We start from the raw sequence: 20,880 nt of genomic DNA, 5'->3' as shown, positions 1-20,880 counted from the left end.
ACTGCTTTTGAAGGTCTATTATTGACTTGGCTATTTGGTGTAGTATCCATGAATTTAGCAGACAAGGGATATTAAAAGGTGTGTAGAGACTCCTATTTTTTCATTTTTAGTTCCTATTCATGGGTGCTTCCCAGTACTATATGGCTTGGTATGTCACAGACTGTTACAGAAATAGATAGCTCCTCCAGTCTTGTTTTCTGTCACTGTGTACAGTAGGGCTGTAGCTATGCTTTTCCACAGTTTTTAACCCCGTGGAGCCATTTCCCCATCCCCACTGAAAATACCAGTAGCAGTACCAGTGCCAGACCTAATGGGATGGAGTAGCATCGTGATGACAATCCAGAGATGTCCCCCGTAAACTTCCTCAAGCTTCTGGTGTGCATGGGCGGTGGGCTCCCAGTTGTGTGATTGGTGTGGGCCTGTGGGTCCTCAAGCTTCAGCTGTGCATAGACTGACCAGCTTCCAAGTGTGGTCAGAGAAGGGTTGCAGATCTTTAGAGCACTCCTGGTGCCATTGCAGGGTGTTTCAAAGGACATTGCTGTGCCCCCCCCCCCCCCCCCCCCCCCCCGCCAAAGATGTGTTCCCTTCAGCTGCGTGGACCTTTTTACCCAGGTGTGATGAATCCACAAAGTGGCACCTGTAACTTTAATAGCAGTTAGAGTGATGTATTAAGTATAGGGGCTTAGTCCAAACTGGCTGAAATGGCTCCTTCTAATCTTTTTATTTAGATTTTATCTCTAAGCTGGTGGGGCGTGTCCAGTTTAGGAGTAAGTGGGTCTCAGTGTGTTACAAATTCCAAGGGAATACCATCAAACAACTAGCATCACTAGTATCTTAAATCTTAAGTTTGGGCTCCAGATTTGTTCCTTGTTGGGGCTCTGTCCATTGGAGACAAGATTTAGGTCTGACTTTATGAGCCCACACATTTAAACCATTACAATTTTTTCCATCAACTCATGACTTTCTCATAATGTAAACTGTATTTAGATTAGCTTTAAAATCCCCATAACATTTTACTGACTTTAAGATAGTTCTAGAGCTGGAGAGATGGCTTAGCGGTTAAGCGCTTGCCTGTGAAGCCTAAGGACCCCGGTTTGAGGCTCGGTTCCCCAGGTCCCACGTTAGCCAGATGCACAAGGGGGCGCATGCGTCTGGAGTTCGTTTGCAGAGGCTGGAAGCCCTGGCGCGCCCATTTTCTCTCTCCCCCTCTATCTGTCTTTCTCTCTGTGTCTGTCGCTCTCAAATAAATAAATAAATAAAAATTTAAAAAAATATATTTAAGGGTGGTCCGCGGGGTTGTGCGGACGGGAAGGATGCGGATTCACTGGAGAAAGTCAGGGAGGACACGATGAGAAACCACATGCAGCCGGGGGACCCTGCAGGAGAAGACGACGAGGAGGAGGACATGGACCTGGTGGCGGAAGCCGAGGCCGTGGCCGCGGGCTGGATGCTGGACTTCCTCTGCCTCTCTCTCTGCCGGGCCTTCCGCGACGGCCGCTCTGAGGACTTCGAGCGGACCCGCGACAGCGCCGAGGCTATTATTCATGGACTATCCAGTCTTACAGCTTCTCAGATGAGAACTATATACATATGTCAGTTCTTGACAAGAATTGCAGCAGGAAAATCCCTTGATGCACAGTTTGAAACTGATGAGCGTATTACCCCCTTGGAATCAGCCCTGACAATTTGGGCCTCAATTGAAAAGGAAAATGACAAACTTCATAAAGAAATACAGAATTTAGTTAAAATTCAGGCTATAGCTGTTTGCATGGAAAGTGGCAGTTTTAAGGAAGCAGAAGAAGTATTTGAAAGAATATTTGGTGACCCAAATTCTCACATGACTTTAGAACGGAAGTTGCTGACAATAATCTCTCAGAAAGATACATTCCACCCCTTTTTTCAACACTTCAGCTATGATTGCATGATGGAGAAAATTAAGACTTATGTGAATTATATTCTAGATGAAAAATCATCAACTTTTCTAATGAAGGCAGCAACAAAAGTAGTGGAAAATGGAAAAACAAGAACAATACATGCTAAAGTTAAGCCCAATAGTGGAAATAATGACCCAGAAACTGAAGTTAATTTGGATAAAGAAAAAAGGTCTCACAAGAATCTCTTACTTAAGTTGAAGCATGGAAGCAGGCAACAAGAGTTTAATGAGACAGAGAAAAGAGGGGGAACGCTTCAAAATGAAAAACAGAAGAGAGGAGGAATAGCCAATCAAAATAAGAGATATATTTCAAATAGCCCAGTAACTGCTGGAAAACAGAAACTTAGGAAAAAACAGGCATGGCTTTGGGAAGAGGACAAGAATTTGATATCTGGTGTGAGGAAGTATGGAGAAGGAAGCTGGGCTAAAATACTATCACGTTATAAGTTCAACAACCGGACAAGTGTCATGTTAAAAGACAGATGGAGAACTATGAAGAAACTAAAACTGATTTGCTCAGACAATGAACACTGAATGTGATTGCCAGAGCTTTATTAAAAAGACTGTAAAATACTATTGACCACTACATGTTCTTTAAAATTTGGTGGAGATTGATGTATCTTAAAATTATTATTTAAAGCATTATTTTTCTGTGAAAATTTAATGACAATTTGTGCTATGGTGGTAAAGTTACAAGCCATCATTGTACTCAAGAATGTTTATGCAATATGAATACCTTGAACTTTACTTTCAATATAATTCCATATCCTCTTTTAGTACAAAAGTAAAACCAGATAAGAGAAAATAAGTATTTCTAAGAGGGGAAGCATGGATTTTTATTTACTTACTCTGTCTGTAGGCTAACCTTAACCTTATAAGATGCCATGTAAAAGTGAATATTGAGGTTGTCCTTCAATATGAAATAATTATTTGACTTTTGGCCTAGTGTTACTTACTGAAACATATGTTAATAGCAATATGAATAGCACAACCTATGAGTTTTACCTTGATTTTTAACCTTATTTTGATTTTTATTTCAGCAGTTTCATGCCAAGGAAAAAAATAATACTACCTATAGGACAAAATTTGTACACAAAGCTAACAAAAATAGCTTAGTGTTTCTCTTAGGAAATTTTACTTTTGAGTTTTAAAGCTTAAGGATGGTTTCAGATAAAACTTCTTTAAAATTGATACAGTGTTGTGATTCTTTAATTTAATATGGCAATGTTGAACATAAACAGTATTGTTTAGATGCTTAAATATGTATTAACCATATGTTTACAAATAATAACAAGCAAGGTAAGACATAGCTTCCTAGGCAGTTTTGAGTTCACCAACAGTTTACTCATTAGAAAATGTAGTCACAAAGGCTAACAATTATCTAGCATTTTGAGTTTTATGGTCTTTATGTAGCAAACAAGTGAAAATATTTATATATTTACCTAAAATCATATTTTATAATATCTTGTTTTCCATTAAAGTTTCATGCATTTTTTCCTATAAAAAATATATATATATTTAAAAAAAAAGATAGTTCTAAAGCTTTATGCCTCATCTGAGATTTAAGACTGTTTGATAGCTATGAATCCTATAAAACCAAAACAAGCTACATATGATGGCAAAGTAAGCGTTTCCATTGTAATAAAGCATAATGAGGAGAGACTGGACCAATACAAATTGATAACCACTAGGTAAATCAGTAATGACAATCTTTGGATTGTCTGGTTTACACCTCCAGTTAGGCTGATTGCAGCCTGGTCAAACATCCCATCCTGAGCAATCAGCATAGAGAATAGGTTACACCTGGATTTTTCTTTCTTGCATTTTCTCCATTTAAAGAATTTGTATTCTTGAGGCTGGAGAGATAGCTTAGCAGTTGAGGTGTTTGCCTGCAGAGCTGAAGGATCCTAGTTTGACTCTCCAGGACCCACATAAGCCAGATGTACAAGGGGCTGTATGCATCTGGAGTTCATTTTCAGTTGTTGAAGGACCTGGTGTGCCCATTCCCCCCCCCCAAAAAAAATAAATAAATAAAATAAAGTTTTTTAAAAAACGAATTTATATTCTTACTCATTGCACCTTTCCTGGGTGTTATCCTTAGACATTTTATTTCCTTCCTTTTCCCCTTCAAAAAAAAAAAAATTCTTTTTGAAGGCAAACAGTGGCTAATTAACTAGAAACAGACATAGGCAAAAGAAAATGTAAGTTACCATAAGTGCTGAGCTATGTAAGCCAACATTTTCATTTATATTGTAACATTTGGTGGTTACATTATCTTTCTGGGTAATTAAGACCATACAGACAGCCATAATTAACAATACATTGCATTGTAGAGGTCAGTTATGGCTCTGTAGGAGAGAATCTCAGGGACCTGTGAAGAAGAGCTATGGGACTCTCACTATTGTGTCATCTGCTAGGATGAGTCAAGGCCATGCTGACCATGTGGCTTTCCTTAGAAGCATCTGTAGTGGCTCTCTGCAGGTACAGTGACTTGGAGTCCATTTCCTGATTTCTAGGTTTCCAGTCCTCTCTGACAAAGAAAACAGGTAACTTACTAGACTAGAAGTTGGAAGTGTCCCATCATCTCCTGTGGCCTTCTGGCCTTCAAGTAGGAACCAAAATATTGGTTATCCTCTTAACTCTGATGTTTCCAATTGATTTTGGCTAATACATGTCGTTATTAATCACTTTACACACCTGATTAACAAAACAGATCTGCTTTTAAAAAGTGTGGAACATATCTGTTTAATAAGGCATATCTGGTTAGAGAATAATGCAAAAGTTTAAATCTTTCTGATTTAATATTTTAGTTGTCAGGTGACAATAAACCATATCTGGAACATAGGAAACATACATATTTTATCTTTTAAGTATTTGTTAGTTATAAGTACAGGCAGAACATGTTAGTAGCCCTGGAAACAATGTTTACCAACAACTTTAAATCAATTGATTTAATCTGGAACTTGTATAACAGGAAAAGACAAGTCAGTATAAAAACTTGGCATCTGTGTTTGAAAATAACTTTAGTACAACTGGAAGCTGGGAAGCAGAGTTTAATTTTTTTTTTCCATATATGAAGATCACTTGGATATGAGGCTGTGTCCTAGAGCAGGGAACATGTCTTAAGCATCACTATGTCTATAAGCAATGAGCTTAAAAAGAGACCAGTAATGAAACGACTATTTAACTAAAACCTTGACTGATACTTTGATTATATACAGCTTAAGAATAAAGCAGAACCTGGTTATTGTTGAGCTAAACCAACTTGAATTTTACATATACTAGAGACAATCCAACAGACATAAAGTAATGTTGTAAGTAAGCACCTCTAACCATTGGGCAAATTTATGACAGTTCACAATAGCTAAGTCAGCCAGTCTCTGTGGAGGAACAGTGTCTTAGAATCCTCCTTACAGCCTTATCATAATAAGACTTCAAAGAAGCTAAAGGATTTATGATCCACTAACCTTCATGGAAAAATTCTTTTGGAACATAAAATTTACAAGTTCATAGATAGCCAGATTTGACCTTGGAGTTATCAGGCCACCTGGGGAACAGCTTTAATCCTCTCCCAACAGGCAATTAGTAAGCAAAAGGAAAAGAATTTATCTTCCCATTATCTACTCTCAAAGAAAAGTTAAGCAGCCAGAAGTTGAATTTTCTTTCTCCTCATCTTGGGCTACAGGTACTGAAACAGCAACAGCACAATCTCTCACAATTTGTTTATGAAGTTCCCCTTGGGTCTGCAAGGAAACCTGTAATACTTGGGACCCACCCCACCACCCAACTTTTTAGATCAACTTCCAGCACTGGGGAAATAGCAAGGGCCAAGGGCCCAGGAACACAGTAGCATTGACACAAACTGTGCCAAAGCCAGTCTCCCAGTCCCCTTCCCAAGAGACTCGAGCATAGGACTCACCCTCTGTGCCATTCATAGGCTCACTCCTAGGTCCGCCAGGATTTCAGGTCTTTTTCAGGCTCTGCTCAGGGAGCAGAGACCCTGGGCAAAAATCATTCACAGGCTCAGACACTGACACTTAAACACACACACCCCCCCACACTGGAAGACATCACAGTGCCTCCCCTTTACCTGCATACTCATGGATTCAGGGCTCTCATGCACATTCACATACATGCATACATTAAGCGTCATCTCAATGCCTCCCCCTTCTTGTGTTTTTCTCCTGGTTTCAGAGATGCATGACACACAAAGAATAGGGTTGCCACCTTGGAAGGAAGCCATGTATATCAGATAGAGCATGTAGTTTTTATGTTTCTGAGTTTGTGACACTTCACTTTGTGTGATTCTTTCCAGATCCCTCTGTTTTCCTGCAGATTTATAAATTCATGTTTTATAATTTTCATTTTAAAATATGGGTGCAAGGGCCCCTATGCCACAATTTTGGTGTTTTGCATGCATATAAAACCTGCACCCATGTGGTCAATACCATGATCACCTTTCATCTTGAGTTGTAGCCATGTTTTCTTGGACCATGTACAACAGCCTCTCAATGCCTGAGGTAACTGAGAGCCATATTATAATCTTGAACAAACAACTTCCTAGGTGGTCTTTGTCAGCACTATTCCCTAGCTGAACTCTCTTCTCTAAGGAGAGGCTTGCACAACAGTTTACATTGTTTACATTATTTTTGACGCATGCACCCCTTAGGTGTGCGTGCATGCGTGCATGTAGGAGAACATGGGGTGTACTTCTCTTACACTTACCTACATACTTCTTTGAGATAGGGTCTCTCCCTCCACCAGGAGCTGCTAGCATGAATGAGCACTGCCCCACAGAGACTGAAGTTACAAATATGCATAACCACACTTAGCTTTTTACATGGGATCTGGGGAGGTGACCTTGGTGGTCTCTTCCAAGATGCCTTTATGCTTAAGCAGCAAGAGCTCTTAACCACTTAGACTTTTCCCCAGCCCAATTTTAGGATTTTATATCCTTCATTTTGCTATTGATGGGTTTTCTTGAAGTACTATCTCATTGATTAATTTTGAGTATTGTTCTCTTAGTGCCTATTTCATTTCCTCCCTAATTTTTATTATTTCTTGTGATCTACCGATATTAGGGTTTACTAGTTGTTTTTCTAGTGTCTTGAGATGCACTATTAAGTTATGTTAAAAATATAAGTTATATTTTTAAAAATATTTTGTTTTTATTATTTGAGAAAGAGGCAGAGTGGGGGGAGAGAGAGAGAATGAATGGGCATGCCAGGGCATCCAGCCACTGCAAATGAACTCCAGATACATGCGGCACCTTGTGCATCTGGTTTATGTGGGCCCTGGGGAATTGAATCTGGGTCCTTTAGCTTTGCAGGCAAGCATCTTAACCAGTAAACCATTTCTCCAACCCTCTCTTAATTTTTTGGTATGGATTATACTAGCTATAAATTTTCTCTTGGGACTGACTTGGCTATATTTCTAGAACATGATAGTTATATTATCATTTTTACTTGTTTCTAGGAATTTTTTAATTTCCTCCTTGATTTTTTAATTTTATTTTATTTTATTTTTATTTCTGAAGTAGGGTCTCACTCTGGTCCAAGCTGACCTGGAATTAACTCTGTCATCTCAGGGTGGCCTTGAACTCATGGCAATCCTCCTACCTCTGCCTCCTGAGTGCTGGCATTAAAGGCATGCGCCACCACACCCGGCTCCTCCTTGACTTTTTTTTTTTTAATATTTTTTGTTCATTTTTTATTTATTTATTTGAGAGAGACAGACAGAGAGAAAGACAGATAGAGGGAGAGAGAGAGAATGGGCGAGCCAGGGCTTCTAGCCACTGCAAACGAACTCCAAACGCGTGTGCCCCCTTGTGCATCTGGCTAACGTGGGACCTGGGGAACCAAGCCTCGAACCAGGGTCCTTAGGCTTCACAGGCAAGCGCTTAACCGCTAAGCCATCTCTCCAGCCCCTCCTTGACTTTTTTAATACACTATTAAAAGTGTGTTTGCTCAATTTCATAAATTGTTCTCCACCAATTTGTATAGTTTTTGTATTCTCTCTTTGTTAATTTCTACTCTCATTCCCCTATGATCTGACAGTGTACAAGGGATTACCTCACTTTTTTTTGTATTTGTTTTGTGGCCTGTTACATGATTCATTTTGGAAAAGGTTCCATGACTACTGAGAAAAATGTGTGTTACCTGTCTGCTGGTAGAATATTCTGGACATGTCTGTTAGTTCCAGTTGGTCCATGATATCGTTTAGTTGTGAAGTTTCTTTGTTGATTTTTAGTCTGGATGACTTATTTAAGTAAAAGAGTAAGTGTTGTGCCAAGACCCCTGACCAGGAGCCAAGTCCCCAGGACACCCAGGAGTCACCCAGAGAACCACCACAGAAGCCAAGACAATGTAAAACCAACAGGTTTCTTGCAAGCCTAGGCCTGGGCTCCATCCCCACAGTCTGGCACAGCAGTAATGAGGGAGAGAGCCCCTTTCTTTTGGGGGAAGGGGTTTATATAGGAATTCAAACAAAAAAGTAGGGGATAGATACATGATTGGTTGATTTAACGTTGGGGGCAGGAGCTAGGGGCGCTCCAGGCAGATGAAGTAATCTCCATTGTCCTGGAAGTGGAGATTCCTCATTTTCTTATCTAAGCAGGTGGTCAGAGGCCTGAAGATGCCACTGCCGCCTCCCCCCCCCCCCCTCCCAGTGGAGTGTTTCTGCAATGTCCTTGAAAGGCAGCAATTAAGCAAGCAAAGTTTACAGAAGCAAAAGTTCAGCATATTGGCCGGCTAGTTCTCTATCTAAGTCAAGCCTGGAACTTTTTTTTTTTTTACTTAAAATGGTTATATTTGGTCTCTCAGTGTAAGGTTCAGGAGTGACCATGACCACGGAGACCACTCTTGAGGCAAAGATGGAAGCTTTTATTCAGGAAAAGCACAAGCTGCCAGTACTGACTCACAAGAGCAGAGCAGTCAACTTGGGATCACAGACAATGGACTATATACAGTTCTTCAGGTCGGGAAGGTGAGAAAAGGTGAAGTAAAGAAAAGGTTTCTTTAGGGGAAATCTAAGATTGCCCGGGTGTGGCACCAGAACAGTAATAGCCAGGTGTCCTGAGAGATAAGGGGGCAAGAAACCTAGACCTGGGGCATAGTTAAGCAAGGAAGGGATAATGGATGAGTGGTTTCTTGAGGAATGTGGATGACCCACTTCCTTATGTCTCTGTCACCCTCCTGCTGTAACTCTATTTTGTCCTGACCTAACAGTAAGGTTTTAAAGTACCCCACTATTACTGTGTCTGAACTTATGTGTTCTTTTATTTGTTTCCTAATGTTTGTATTTTGTAGTTAGGAACCCCAATATTTTTTACATAAACATTAACAATTGTAATATCTTTTAAAAATATTTATATTTATTTGCAGACAGAGAGGGAGAATGAGAATATGAGTGCACAAGATCCTCTTGACTCTGAAAACGAACTCCAGATGCATGTGCCACTTTGTGCACTTGGTTCTATGTGGGTACTAAGGAATTTAACCAGGGCCATTAGGCTTTGGATGCTAGTGCCTTTAACTGCAGAGCCATCTCTCCAGCCCTGCAATAATAACATTTTTTTTTGTTGTTGTTGTTGTTTTTTTTGAGTGAGAGAGAAAGAGACACAGAAAGAGAATGGGCATACCAGGGTCTCTGGCAACTGCAAATGAACTCCAGACACACACTCTGTCTGGTGCATCTGGCTTACATAGGTCCTGGGGAATTGAATCTGGGTTCTTTGGCTTTGCAAGCAAGTACCTTAACAACTAAGCCATTAACCTCTTGATGAATTGTTACCTTTATTAAGATGAAATGCCCCCTTTTTGTTTTTCCTGATTAGCCTTGGTTTGAAGCCTGCCTTGATAATCAAGGATGGTTATTCCTTTATTCCTGTTTCTTTGCAGCTTCTGTTTGTTTGGTGCTATAAATTCTCGCCTTTGATGTTCATGAGCAGCTTTGCATGCTAGTTTGTTTGGGAGGGGGCAGTGGGAGAGGAGTCCTGGCAACAGTTGGGTCTTGCTTTTCAATCTAGTCATTCACTTTTCATCCGTTTATTGGAGAGTTGAGAGCATTTACAGGTATGGTTATTAAAGAAAGATGCTTGTTATTCCATACTATTTTTTTAGATGATGTTCTGGGTGGCTGGATTGCTGGCTTTCTGTTTTCTTCCCCACTGAGTTTACTGTTTTGTCATGTTAGGATTATTGTCCCTTAATTCTGTTGCTTTGTTGTGACTTGGGCATTTGTGGACATGGATGCTTATTCCCCCTCTTCTATTTGTTGTCTCTTTTCCTTCCCTTATTTTTCCTCTGCTATATTCAGTTTTTTCATTTGTCTTTCTTAGCACCTATTAGTTTCACTAGGATGTGTGTGTTCCTGTGAGGTTTTTTAGAGGGTTAGGGTTAGTTATGAGTTCCCCAGGTTTGTTGGCATGTTTGGTTTTCCTCAGCCTAATAGTAACCTTTTGTGCCTTGGTTTTCTGTCATTTGTATTACTGAACAGCTAATATAACCCAGTCATTCATACTAGTCTACTCTTAGAGTGCTTCAGCTGCTAAGGCTTACATATCCTTGTTCAAAACAAGAATAGTAACAACCACACTATTAATGTAAGGTAAGAGAATTATGACAGTAGTAAAGCCACATCATTAGACCTGAAATAATGACAGAGAAAGAAGAGAGGAAAAGGAAAAAACAGGGCAATAAGCAAAGTCAAACAACAAACAGATAGCAAAGAAATGACAAAAAGAAATAGAGTAAGAGTCTAACTTCAACAATAAAATCAAACTAAACAGGCTGGAGAGATGGCTTAGCGATTAAGCGCTTGCCTGTGAAGCCTAAGGACCCCGGTTCGAGGCTCGGTTCCCCAGGTCCCACGTTAGCCAGATGCACAAGGGGGCGCACGCGTCTGGAGTTCGTTTGCAGAGGCTGGAAGCCCTGGAGCGCCCATTCTCTCTCTCTCCCTCTATCTGTCTTTCTCTCTGTGTCTGTCACTCTCAAATAAATAAATAAATAAATAATTTTAAAAAATCAAACTAAACAAAACAACATGGGAGTGGGAATAAAAAATAGAATTAAATAAACAGTAATCAAAACTTAATAAATAGAAAAAGTAAGGTGAAATAAAAATTTTTAAATGCCAGGTGTGTGTGTGTTGTGTAAATCTCCTTTCATCCTACTCTTGGGTTACAGTTGTAATAGTGGGACCCTAAGTCAGCCAGTTTGATTCTGTATATATGTCTTTCAGCAAGTTCTGTGATGAATGTAGCTGGGCATGGTTGCACATACCTACTAACCTTAGCACCCTGGAAGCTGGGGTGAGAGGCCAGGGAATGGGAGTTACTGTTGAACTCAAGACCAGCCTGGGCTATTGTGGTGGTTTGAATAGAATAGGTGGCCCCCAATATATTCAGTTGTTTGTAGTTTGCATCTGCTGGCTACCTGGCTGGAGGCAATGTCACTGCTTGATCTTAAGGTGTGGTGGTGGGTTTCCAATTTCAATCTAAAGATATGCAAAGTGTGCCTAGCTGGAATTCCTGATGTGTGCTGTGGCTTTTGACCTTTAGGCTTATACTTCTCTCTGTCTGCTTGGGCCTGTGAAGGCAGGCCAGCTTCTTCTGCCATTTATGGAACTTCCCCTGGATTTGTAAGCTTCAATAAATCCCTTCCTCCATAACTGTGCTTGGTCTGGAAGTTAATCTCAGTGAACCTGAATCTGTCTGCTACAGCTACAGAATGAGTTTCAGGCTGGTTATTATGGTACATGCCTTTAATCCCAGCATGTGGGAGGCAGAGGTAGGTGGATCCCTGTGAGTTCGAGATTACCCTGAGACTACCTAAGGAATTCCAGGTCAGCCTGAGCTAGAATGAGACCTTACCTTGAAAAAAAAAAAAAGGATGAGTTTCAGGGCAGCTCTGGTTAGAGACAGTCCCTGCTTCAGAGAAGAGGTAAAGAGAAAAAGAAAAAGCAGTGGTGTAGGGGGATTTAAAAAAAAAAAACAAAAACAAAACCTTTTGGCATATTTAATCTCTGACCTGGACTTCTCTACTACCAAGGTCAAATTAATTGCAGGCTGGAGGAATGCTGAAGCCTTGCCATCTAAATAAACCTGCTGTGGCAGTTTGAAATGCTGAATTGCTCTGCAACTGCTGGGATTGGTAGGGGAAGGAGCCAGTCGTCCTTAGCAGCGCAGCTCTGGACTTTTCAGTGCTCCCAGGGAGTGCTTTCTGGTGTGTGTGATAGTTTGATGAGCTGGGTTCTCTTACAACCTTTGGGATTGTGGTGGCTACCTGCCTGTCATTAGCAGTGCTACCCACTCTACTGTCCATGGGGACATTTACCAGTACTAGCTTCAGTCGCCAGGTTCCCGGGTATATGCTGCCAGTGTGAAACTGGGGATCCCTGTTGGGATCATAGATATTTGCTTTGGTTGTTTGCTGATGTTCATGGCAAGTCAGGAGCCCAGCTTCCTTGCCTGGGGGAAGCTATGAAGATGCCTTTTAAAGGTTGGTCTGTGGCATTTCATTGTTTTGTACTAGAAGGTTGAGTCCTGGCTGCTGTTGCAGTGGCTGGGGGAGGGGGGTTATTTGTATATTGAGGCTAGGGATTTTTTCCACTTAGTGTACTTCTTGCTCTGCCTGTAATTTAGCTGGTTAGAGAAACTTCCCCCCAGAGCCTCTGTTATGTGGTTCTTTCTCGATTCTCTCTTTTTAAAAAATTTTTTTTGTTCATTTTTATTTATTTATTTGAGGGGGACAGACAGAGAGAAAGAGGCAGATAGATAGAGAGAGAATGGGTGTGCCAGGACCTCCAGCTGCTGCAAACGAATTCCAGACGCATGTGCCCTCTTTTTCATCGGGCTAATGTGGGATCCTGGGGAATCGGGGAATCGGGGTTCTTAGGCTTCACAGGCAAGCACTTAACCGCTAAGCAATCTCATCCAGCACTCGATTCTCTCTTATGTGGCTTGTATCCTGCCATCTTTCTTGGAAGTTCAGCCATAGGCTTTTGACAGAGTTTTCAGTTATAGGCATTAATTTCCTCTTGTGGAGCAAGCCTCACATCCAGTCAGAAAGCAGTTGACTTTCCCGTTAACAGTAATGCCACTATTGCATCATTGGTTATATCTTACCTGTCTGCTCAGTTGTGTAGTCCCAAGGTTCCATTGCTGAGTGAGACTATTGTTGACTTTTATCCCCCTTCACCCTGCATAGGATCTTATAGTACTATTATGAGAGAACCATCAGTGGGGGATGGTTCTAGTTCAGAATCTGCTTGAGTTTTTCAGTGCCCTACAGCAGAAGCACGTGGAGTCTTCAGCAATAAGGTCTTACCATCTAGTTCTGGTGGGCAAACAAGAGTAACAGCTATAGCCAATTTGTTTTTCAGGGACCTCCTGGTTTCTCAATTCATTGGGAAATATCCCACCCCTGCTACTATCCACCCATGTAAGGATACTTCACATCACTTACTTTTTTCTGTGTAATATAAGTTCTTCAATATCTTCTTGTTTTCTTGTGCTTTTGTTGTTGTTGTTTTTGCTCCTGATACTCACTGGTAATTTGCTTTAAAGCTTCTGACAATACCTAACCAAATGTCACCTTTAAATTCAGTCTCCCACAAAATCTCAAGGTATGGACAGTACTTAAAACAGTGTAACATGAAAAGCCTCTGATCTGGTTAAGAATAGAACCAAATCTTTTGTCTGATATACCCTTATCTTAGCCTGCCTTTCTTCATACTCATATAGGAATTTTTGGGTTCCTTTCCAATGTATACCAAAACACGGATAATCTGAAAGTGTTCCCAGAGTCTTATAAATTCAGTAAATGAAATCTACAGACCAGAGGATACATATGGTTCAAAAATTTTATTATAGCTTAGAATTTTCAGAAGAGGAACTTAAGTCCAAAATGTAAGAGAAGGAATCAAAGTAGAGCTCTTGCCCAGGGAGGCAAGAGGGGATTTGAGCAGCCCTCCTCAAGATTCAGTTTAGGGTTATTTATTAGCCCCGTGGATGGGCAACTGCTTTATCCATTTAGTCTTATCATCAGATGTTTGGAGTCAAGATCTCTGGAAAAGGGCAATCTTGTCAGAAATCTTAATTCTCTACGAAAGGCCTTCTTAGAAGGTAGTGGAAAGACTCCAAAGAGGCAGAGATAAGAAAAGGTCAGACCTTTCTGTTTCTAAAGTATAATGACCTTGATTTCCCTTATAGTCCCCATGATAAGTCCTGCAACCCCTAAACTGCCTTATATATTTCCCTTGCCTGCATTAGTGTCTGTATTCTGTCTTCAGTAGCCTGCATATTTCCAGAGTCTTCCCACAAAACAGTTTCCAATGCTTCTGAACACCATGATTAAGTTTTGTTATAACAACAACCCTGTTCTTGGTTCATACTTTTTATTGAACTGTTTTTCCTTAAAGGCAAGAAAGATTCATTTTGGCTCAGAATTTTTATTTAAAATATTTGTATTTCCTTGAGAGGAGAGAGTGAGTGAATATGGGCACACCTGAGTGAATATGGGCACACCTGGGCCTCTCACCACTGCAGATTAACTCCAGATGCATGAGCATTGTGCACCTGGCTTTTCCTGCATACTTTGAAATTGAACATGGGCAGGCAGGCTTTGTAGGCAAATGCCTTAAACCACTGACCATCTTACAGCAGCTTATTGTAGGATCAAGTTAGTACAAATACTTGTTTTTTCCCGCTGAAACATGATCTTGTGTAGTCATGCTGGCTTTGAATCCAGCAAATCCTACCTCAGCCTGTCTTACGATTTCTGGTATTATGGGCATATACCTCCATTCAAAGGCAGTCATGTGAATCTTTAAAAACCAAAATCCAAAAGTGAAATAAAACAATTTTCATAACTTTCATAATTATGGTTTGTTTTGCTGGATAGGTACTGAGTGATTAAAGGTACTTGCTTTCAAACTTGGGCTTTGAGTATTTGAGTATTATAAATGGTTATTTATGTGTGATTGTTTAAAGACAGTAAGCATGAGCTTTTCTTTCCATAGTGCTTTCAGTGCTAGGTAATGTTTGGTTGCCTCGTTTTATTACATATCAGTGCAAAAGATAATGCCCTTTATGAGCTAATATAATTAGTTCATTGAAAATACAGGTAAAACTACTATGTTTAAAACTTGCCCTATCAGTTATGGAAATAGAGTTAAGCATTATTTGCAATAGAAAATATTTTAATGACATGTATAAGTCATTGCTGAAATAGAATTAGCATTATCACTTTTATGGAAGTTTTGAAAATCATCCTTACCGAGATCTAATTTACATAAAATTTCAGACATTTTAATGTACAGTTAGACAACTTTTGACAATTGTAATGACTCTTCAATTAAAACATGGAATTTCTCCATATCTCCTAGGCATTTTTCTGGTTTTCATCACTTGATTGGTTTTCCTTGTTTTTACAGCTTTCTATAAGCAGAATAATACTGTATCTTTGTGCTTTCTATGGAAGAATAATCAATGTGATTGTATACATTAATTATTTCCTTTTATTTATAAGCATTAATCTGTAATTTTATACTTCATATATTCTGTCTGTATGTTTCTAATTTCTTTGAGAGCTTATTTGAATGAATTTGGCATAAGCATTTTTGTGTATGTTGTCATTAATATAGTTGTATTTTCTTGAATAAATAAGAGTAGAATTTCTGAATCACTTATGAAAATCTGTAATTATGCTGTTACTGTTATTCTTTTAAATATTAAAAGACCATTTAAATTCTATTAAATTTGCATTTCTCTGGATATCACTAATAAAATCTACAAGAGATTTATATTAATTGCTGCTATTTGATGAGTAATTTCATTATTCAGAGGCTTAAAATAGTACTATTTATGTTATTATACTGTTTCTGTAGGTCAAGAATTCGAACCTTGGATAGTAGATATGGTTCTACAGAGCTCATGGATTGCATACAGCCTTTGAGTGTGGGTTGCAGTCATCTTAAAGCTTATCTGGGGGAGGACTTTATTGCAAGAGGAAATGCAGAGCTCATGGCTGAAGTCCCTCACACCTAATGAGATACTTGAGATTGCCTCCTTGTCTTTATAGAATGTTTCCCCCAGAGCTTTTAGAAAGAGGAAGGTTTATACCACACTGCTTTTTATAATCTCGGTTTCAAGTCACATAGTCATTTTCTGTCTACATATATGGTGTGAACCACTCCATTTAGACACAGAGTAAGTTCTCTTAAGAGATAGAAAACTGAGAGCTAGGGGTATGAAAGAGGGTAGCATCTTCTAATCTGAGTATCAAAGATTTAAAAATAAGCCTTTTAGTTTGTATATTTTTATTTATTTATTTGAGAGCCACAGACAGAGAGAGAAAGAGGTACATAGAGAGAGAGAAAATTAGTGCAGAAGGGCCTCCATCCACTGCATATGAGCTCCAGATGCATGCGCCCCTTGTGCATCTGGCTTTCGTGAGTCCTGGGGAATCGAGCCTTGAACCAGGGTCCTTAGGCTTCACAGGCAAGCACCTAACCTCTCAGCCATCTGTCCACCCTAAAATAAGTTTTAATCTTGTGATTAAAACAAGAAAAAAAAAAAACCCTTCAATATGTACATTTACACAAGTGAGCTTTGGTTAACTGTTACACCAAGATTCTCAATACTCAAGGTTCATTTTGAAGTTTAATTCAGTTTCTTTAAATTATGTTGTATTCTAATTCTCTTTTTTTATTTAAAGATTTTATTTTTATTTATTACAGTCAGAGGGAGAGAGAAAAGGTGTACCAGGGCTTCTAGCCACTGCAACTACACTCCAGACACATGTGCCACCATGCACATCTGGCTTACATGGGACCTGGAGAATCAAACAAGGGTCCTTAGGCTTCACAAGCATGTGCCTTAACTGCTAAGCCATCTCTCCAACTCTCCAGGGCTCTTGCAGTATAATTCCTTTTTTCACTAATCATTATAGGATTGGTACAGTTTATAACCATATTTGAATTTAAAAATGAATTAATGAGGATAATAGTATAAAAGAATGATATGAGAAAGCTAGCCTTTTTCATTTTTTAATGTATTTTTTTGATAACTTCTATACTTACAGACAGTAAACTATACTAATTCCCTCCCTTACCCCACTTTCTCATTCACTACTCGACTCTCCATCTTATCCCCTCCTTCTTTCCATTAGTCTCTCTCTTATTTTGATCTTCTTTTTCTCCTATTCTTTAAAAAAAGTTTTTTGTTAATTTTTATTTATTTATTTGAAAGTCAAAGAGAGAGAATGGGCGTGTCAGGGCCTCCAGCCACTACAGAGGAACTCCAGACGTGTGTGCCCCCTTGTGCATCTGGCTAACGTTGTCCTGGGGAATCAAGCCTTGAACCGGGGTCCTTAGGCTTCACAGGCAAGCGCTTAACCACTAAGCCATCTCTCCATCCCTCTCCTATTCTTATAAAGTCTTGTGAAGAATACCTTATAGGCACTGTGAGGTTGTGGGTATCAAGGCCAATTTCCGTGTAGACAGTTGAGTGGTACCCTTCCTTTGGCTCTTACATTCTTTCCGCCACCTCTTCTGCAATGGATCCTGAGCTTTGGAGGGTGTGATAGAGATGTTTCAGTTCTGGACACTGTTCCATCACTTCTTCTCAGCTTTGTGTTACCTTTTGGGTCATCCCAGTGGTTACCACCATCTGAAAAGAGAAACTTTGGGCTGGAGAGATGGCTTAGCAGTTAAGCGCTTGCCTGTGAAGCCTAAGGACACCAGTTCGAGGCTCGGTTCCCCAGGTCCCACGTTAGCCAGATGCACAAGGGGGCGCACGCGTCTGGAGTTCGTTTGCAGAGGCTGGAAGCTCTGGCGCGCCCATTCTCTCCCTCTCCCTCTATCTGTCTTTCTCTCTGTGTCTGTCACTCTCAAATAAATAAATAAAATTAAAAAAAAAAATCCCAGGAAAGTGCACATGAGGGAAAGTCTGAAAAGAGAAACTTCGCTAACCAAAGTGAGAGTAGTATTAATATATGAATATGAACATTAAGTGTAGTGATTACAGAGCAGTTTGTTAAGAATAATATAGGCATTTAGCCAGACAAGAGCTGGCTTTATACAACCCTAAGGCTCATGAACTCCCCTGCCATACTTAGGTTTTCAGTACCAGGCATGTTTCCTCCCATAGAGCAAGCCTCCAGTCCAATTAGAGAGCAGTTGGTTTCCCCCAGAGCAGACATGCCACTACTGCACCTGTTCACTCATTTGGCCTGTCTGGTCAAACTTGAGGCTTCCAGTGTCCACTGCTTTCACACTGATGACTTCTGTCTCCCATAGGGCTGCATGCAGTGCATCTTTTTCCATCTTTCAGCCGGCTGGTCTACAGGGCAAAGGTTTTCAGCTCAGCCCCAACTTGATTTCTCAGTGACCTGGCTACCCAGGCATGTGAAGTCTTCAGCAATAAGGTCTTAGCATCTGTTACTCAGGGGAAAACCAGGGTCCTTCACAATAGCCTGTGATGTTTTGGAGGCAACAGGGACCTCCATGGCCAACAAGTCACTAGAACTGACAATTTTCTTTCTTTTTTTTTTCTTTCTCTCTTTTCTTTTTATTTATTTATTTACTTTATTTTTTGTCTTTGCACAATATTTATTAACATTTTCCATGATTATAAAAAATAACCCATGGTAATACCCTCCCCCACTGCACTTTCCCCTTTGAAATTCCATTCTCCATCATATTACCTCCCCATCTCAATCATTCTACTTACGTATATACAATACCAACCTATTAAGTACCCTCCTCCCTTCCTTTCTCTTCCCTTTATATCTCCTTTTTAACTTACTGGCCTCTGCTACTAAGTATTTTCCTTCTCACGCAGAAGCCCAGTCATGTGTAGCTAGGTTCCACATATGAGAGAGAACATGTGGTGCTAGGCTTTCTGGGCCTGGGTTACCTCACTTAGTATAATCCTTTCCAGATCCATCCATTGTAGAACTGACAATTTTCTAGTAACAATCTATGGGTTTTGGATGTGCCATTTAAAAACGTAGGCTTTTATATGTCTTATTCAGAATATCTTTCATTTTGATTGACCCTCCCACCACCCTTCTTTTACTCAGTCTCTTCCCTTGTCCTCACTTAGGCCATTCCACTCCCTGTAATCTGTTGTACAATACCATTCCCTTACATCCTTCCCTGTCCTCCCTCCTTTATAGCCTTTTTCAAGCTTAGTGGCCTCTGCTACCGATTTTGGGTTCCACCTCACAAACAAATCTAAATATTTGTAACTAGGATCCACATATGAGAGAGAACAGGAGACATTTGGCTTTCTGGGCCTGGGTATTCTCACTAAGTATAAGCCTCAGATCCATCCATTTTCCTGCAAATCTCATAATTTCATTTTCTTTTTTACTGCTGAGTAATTTTTAAAAAATTTTGTTTATTTATTTGAAAGAGCGAGAGAGGGAAAGAGGCAGACCAAAAGAGAGAGAGAGAATGAGCATGTTAGGGTCTCCAGCCACTTGTAAATGAATTCCAGATGCATGTGCCCTCTTGTGCCTGTGGCTTACGTGGGTCCTAGGGAATCAAACCGAGATCCTTTGGCTTTACATGCATATGCCTGAACCACTAAGCCATCTCTCCAGCCTTGCTGAGTAAATTACATTGCATTTCAATGCTTTTTCATTATAAGCCCTTTTTCAGTAAACATTATAGGGTTGGTGCATTTTATAACCATATTTGAAATTAATGAGGATAATGGTATTAAATAATGAGAAGAGAAAGACCTAGACTTTTCTTTGATTGTGAATAATTATGTAGAACTTAATGTGTTAATAGATGACAGAGCATTTTGTTTTAATCTAAATCTGAATTTTGTCATAATAAAGAATGTCACAGCCATAAAAGATTTGTTCTTTATATTTGAAGAGATTCTGTGAAAAAAGTGTGAATCTTGTAAGGTTCTTTTAATATAAATTCAATGTCATTGTCTTCTACTTTCTGGACACTTTCCCCCTATTCTTTACTTCATGCGATTTTATTTTTAAATACCTAAAGAATTTTTGAAGTTTGAATATAAGAGGTCCTTTAAAAATACACAGTTTAATAACTTGAGAAGGAGCTGGGCATAGCAGTGCACACCTTTAATCCTAGCATCTGGGAAATAAGCTAGGAGGATCACTGTGAGCTGAGTCTAGCCTAGTATTACAGAGTGAGTGCTGAGTGTCAGGTCAGCCTGAGCTAGCGTGAGACCATACCTCAACAAAAATGGAAAGAAAAGGAAACTTGAGAAGGAAAGAGATACACATATTGTTTTATGTAACATTTCAGTGCTCAGATTAAATTTAATGTACAACATGAAATAAAGATGATAAAATCTGGGTTTTTTCTACAGGTACTGTGAGAATAGAGATGTTTCGAAATATGCAGAATGCAGAAATCATCAGAAAAATGACTGAAGAATTTGATGAGGTATAATGTTCAAATATTTATATAAATTGCCTCTGTACACACTTCTAAATGGTTAATATATTGATTATTTAAAATTTGACTTGATTAATATTTATAAGATGATATACTGCTTTCTATTTCTATGATAATTCCAAAATCAAGTGTCTGACAGCTTGATTATTTTGTATGGAGATAAAATTAAATAATTCCTGATAAGTGTATGTAAATTAATGATAAGAAGTCATTGATTTTTAACATTCATATTTGAAGATCTTCTCAAATTCCAGCTTTATAAGTTCATCTGCAATGTGTTTCTCTTCTATGAAATGATAGTCTTGTTAAATGTTCTAGATGAAGATTATTAAAGCCCATCATCTCATGTTTCTTAGAAATTCCAGTGGATAAAAACATACTTAACATTGTTTAACCCAGTTCCCCAAAACTATATGATGTGGTATTCCTCTTTACACTGTTTGCATTTATGAACTTAAGCATCTCCTTGAACTGTGCTTCTTGTGGCTGCTGTAATATTC

At 39.4% G+C, this 20,880-nt stretch overlaps 2 protein-coding genes across 2 annotated transcripts in view; both read left to right on the top strand.

Annotated features, from left to right (window-relative positions):
• Stag1 (stromal antigen 1) overlaps window positions 1-20,880 on the top strand; it is a 476,250-nt gene that overhangs the window by 234,947 nt on the left and 220,423 nt on the right. The window contains exon 6 of the mRNA XM_004664349.2: window positions 20,292-20,368. Coding sequence (XP_004664406.1) covers window positions 20,292-20,368 — 77 coding nt within the window. The remainder of the gene's footprint in view (window positions 1-20,291; window positions 20,369-20,880) is intronic.
• LOC123455583 (telomeric repeat-binding factor 1-like) lies at window positions 1,332-2,871 on the top strand. Its single transcript, XM_045136929.1, has one exon. The coding sequence runs from the start codon at window positions 1,349-1,351 to the stop codon at window positions 2,465-2,467; it is 1,119 nt and encodes a 372-aa protein (XP_044992864.1). The 5' UTR covers window positions 1,332-1,348; the 3' UTR covers window positions 2,468-2,871.

Source organism: Jaculus jaculus, chromosome 17, assembly GCF_020740685.1.
Source record: "Jaculus jaculus isolate mJacJac1 chromosome 17, mJacJac1.mat.Y.cur, whole genome shotgun sequence".
Lineage (NCBI taxonomy): Eukaryota > Metazoa > Chordata > Mammalia > Rodentia > Dipodidae > Jaculus > Jaculus jaculus.
This window is presented reverse-complemented; position numbering and strand designations above follow the sequence as displayed.

Excerpts from the sequence above, each read along its gene's own strand:
- LOC123455583 (XM_045136929.1), top strand. The coding sequence starts at position 1,349 with ATGAGAAACCACATGCAGCCGGGGGACCCTGCAGGAGAAGACGACGAG.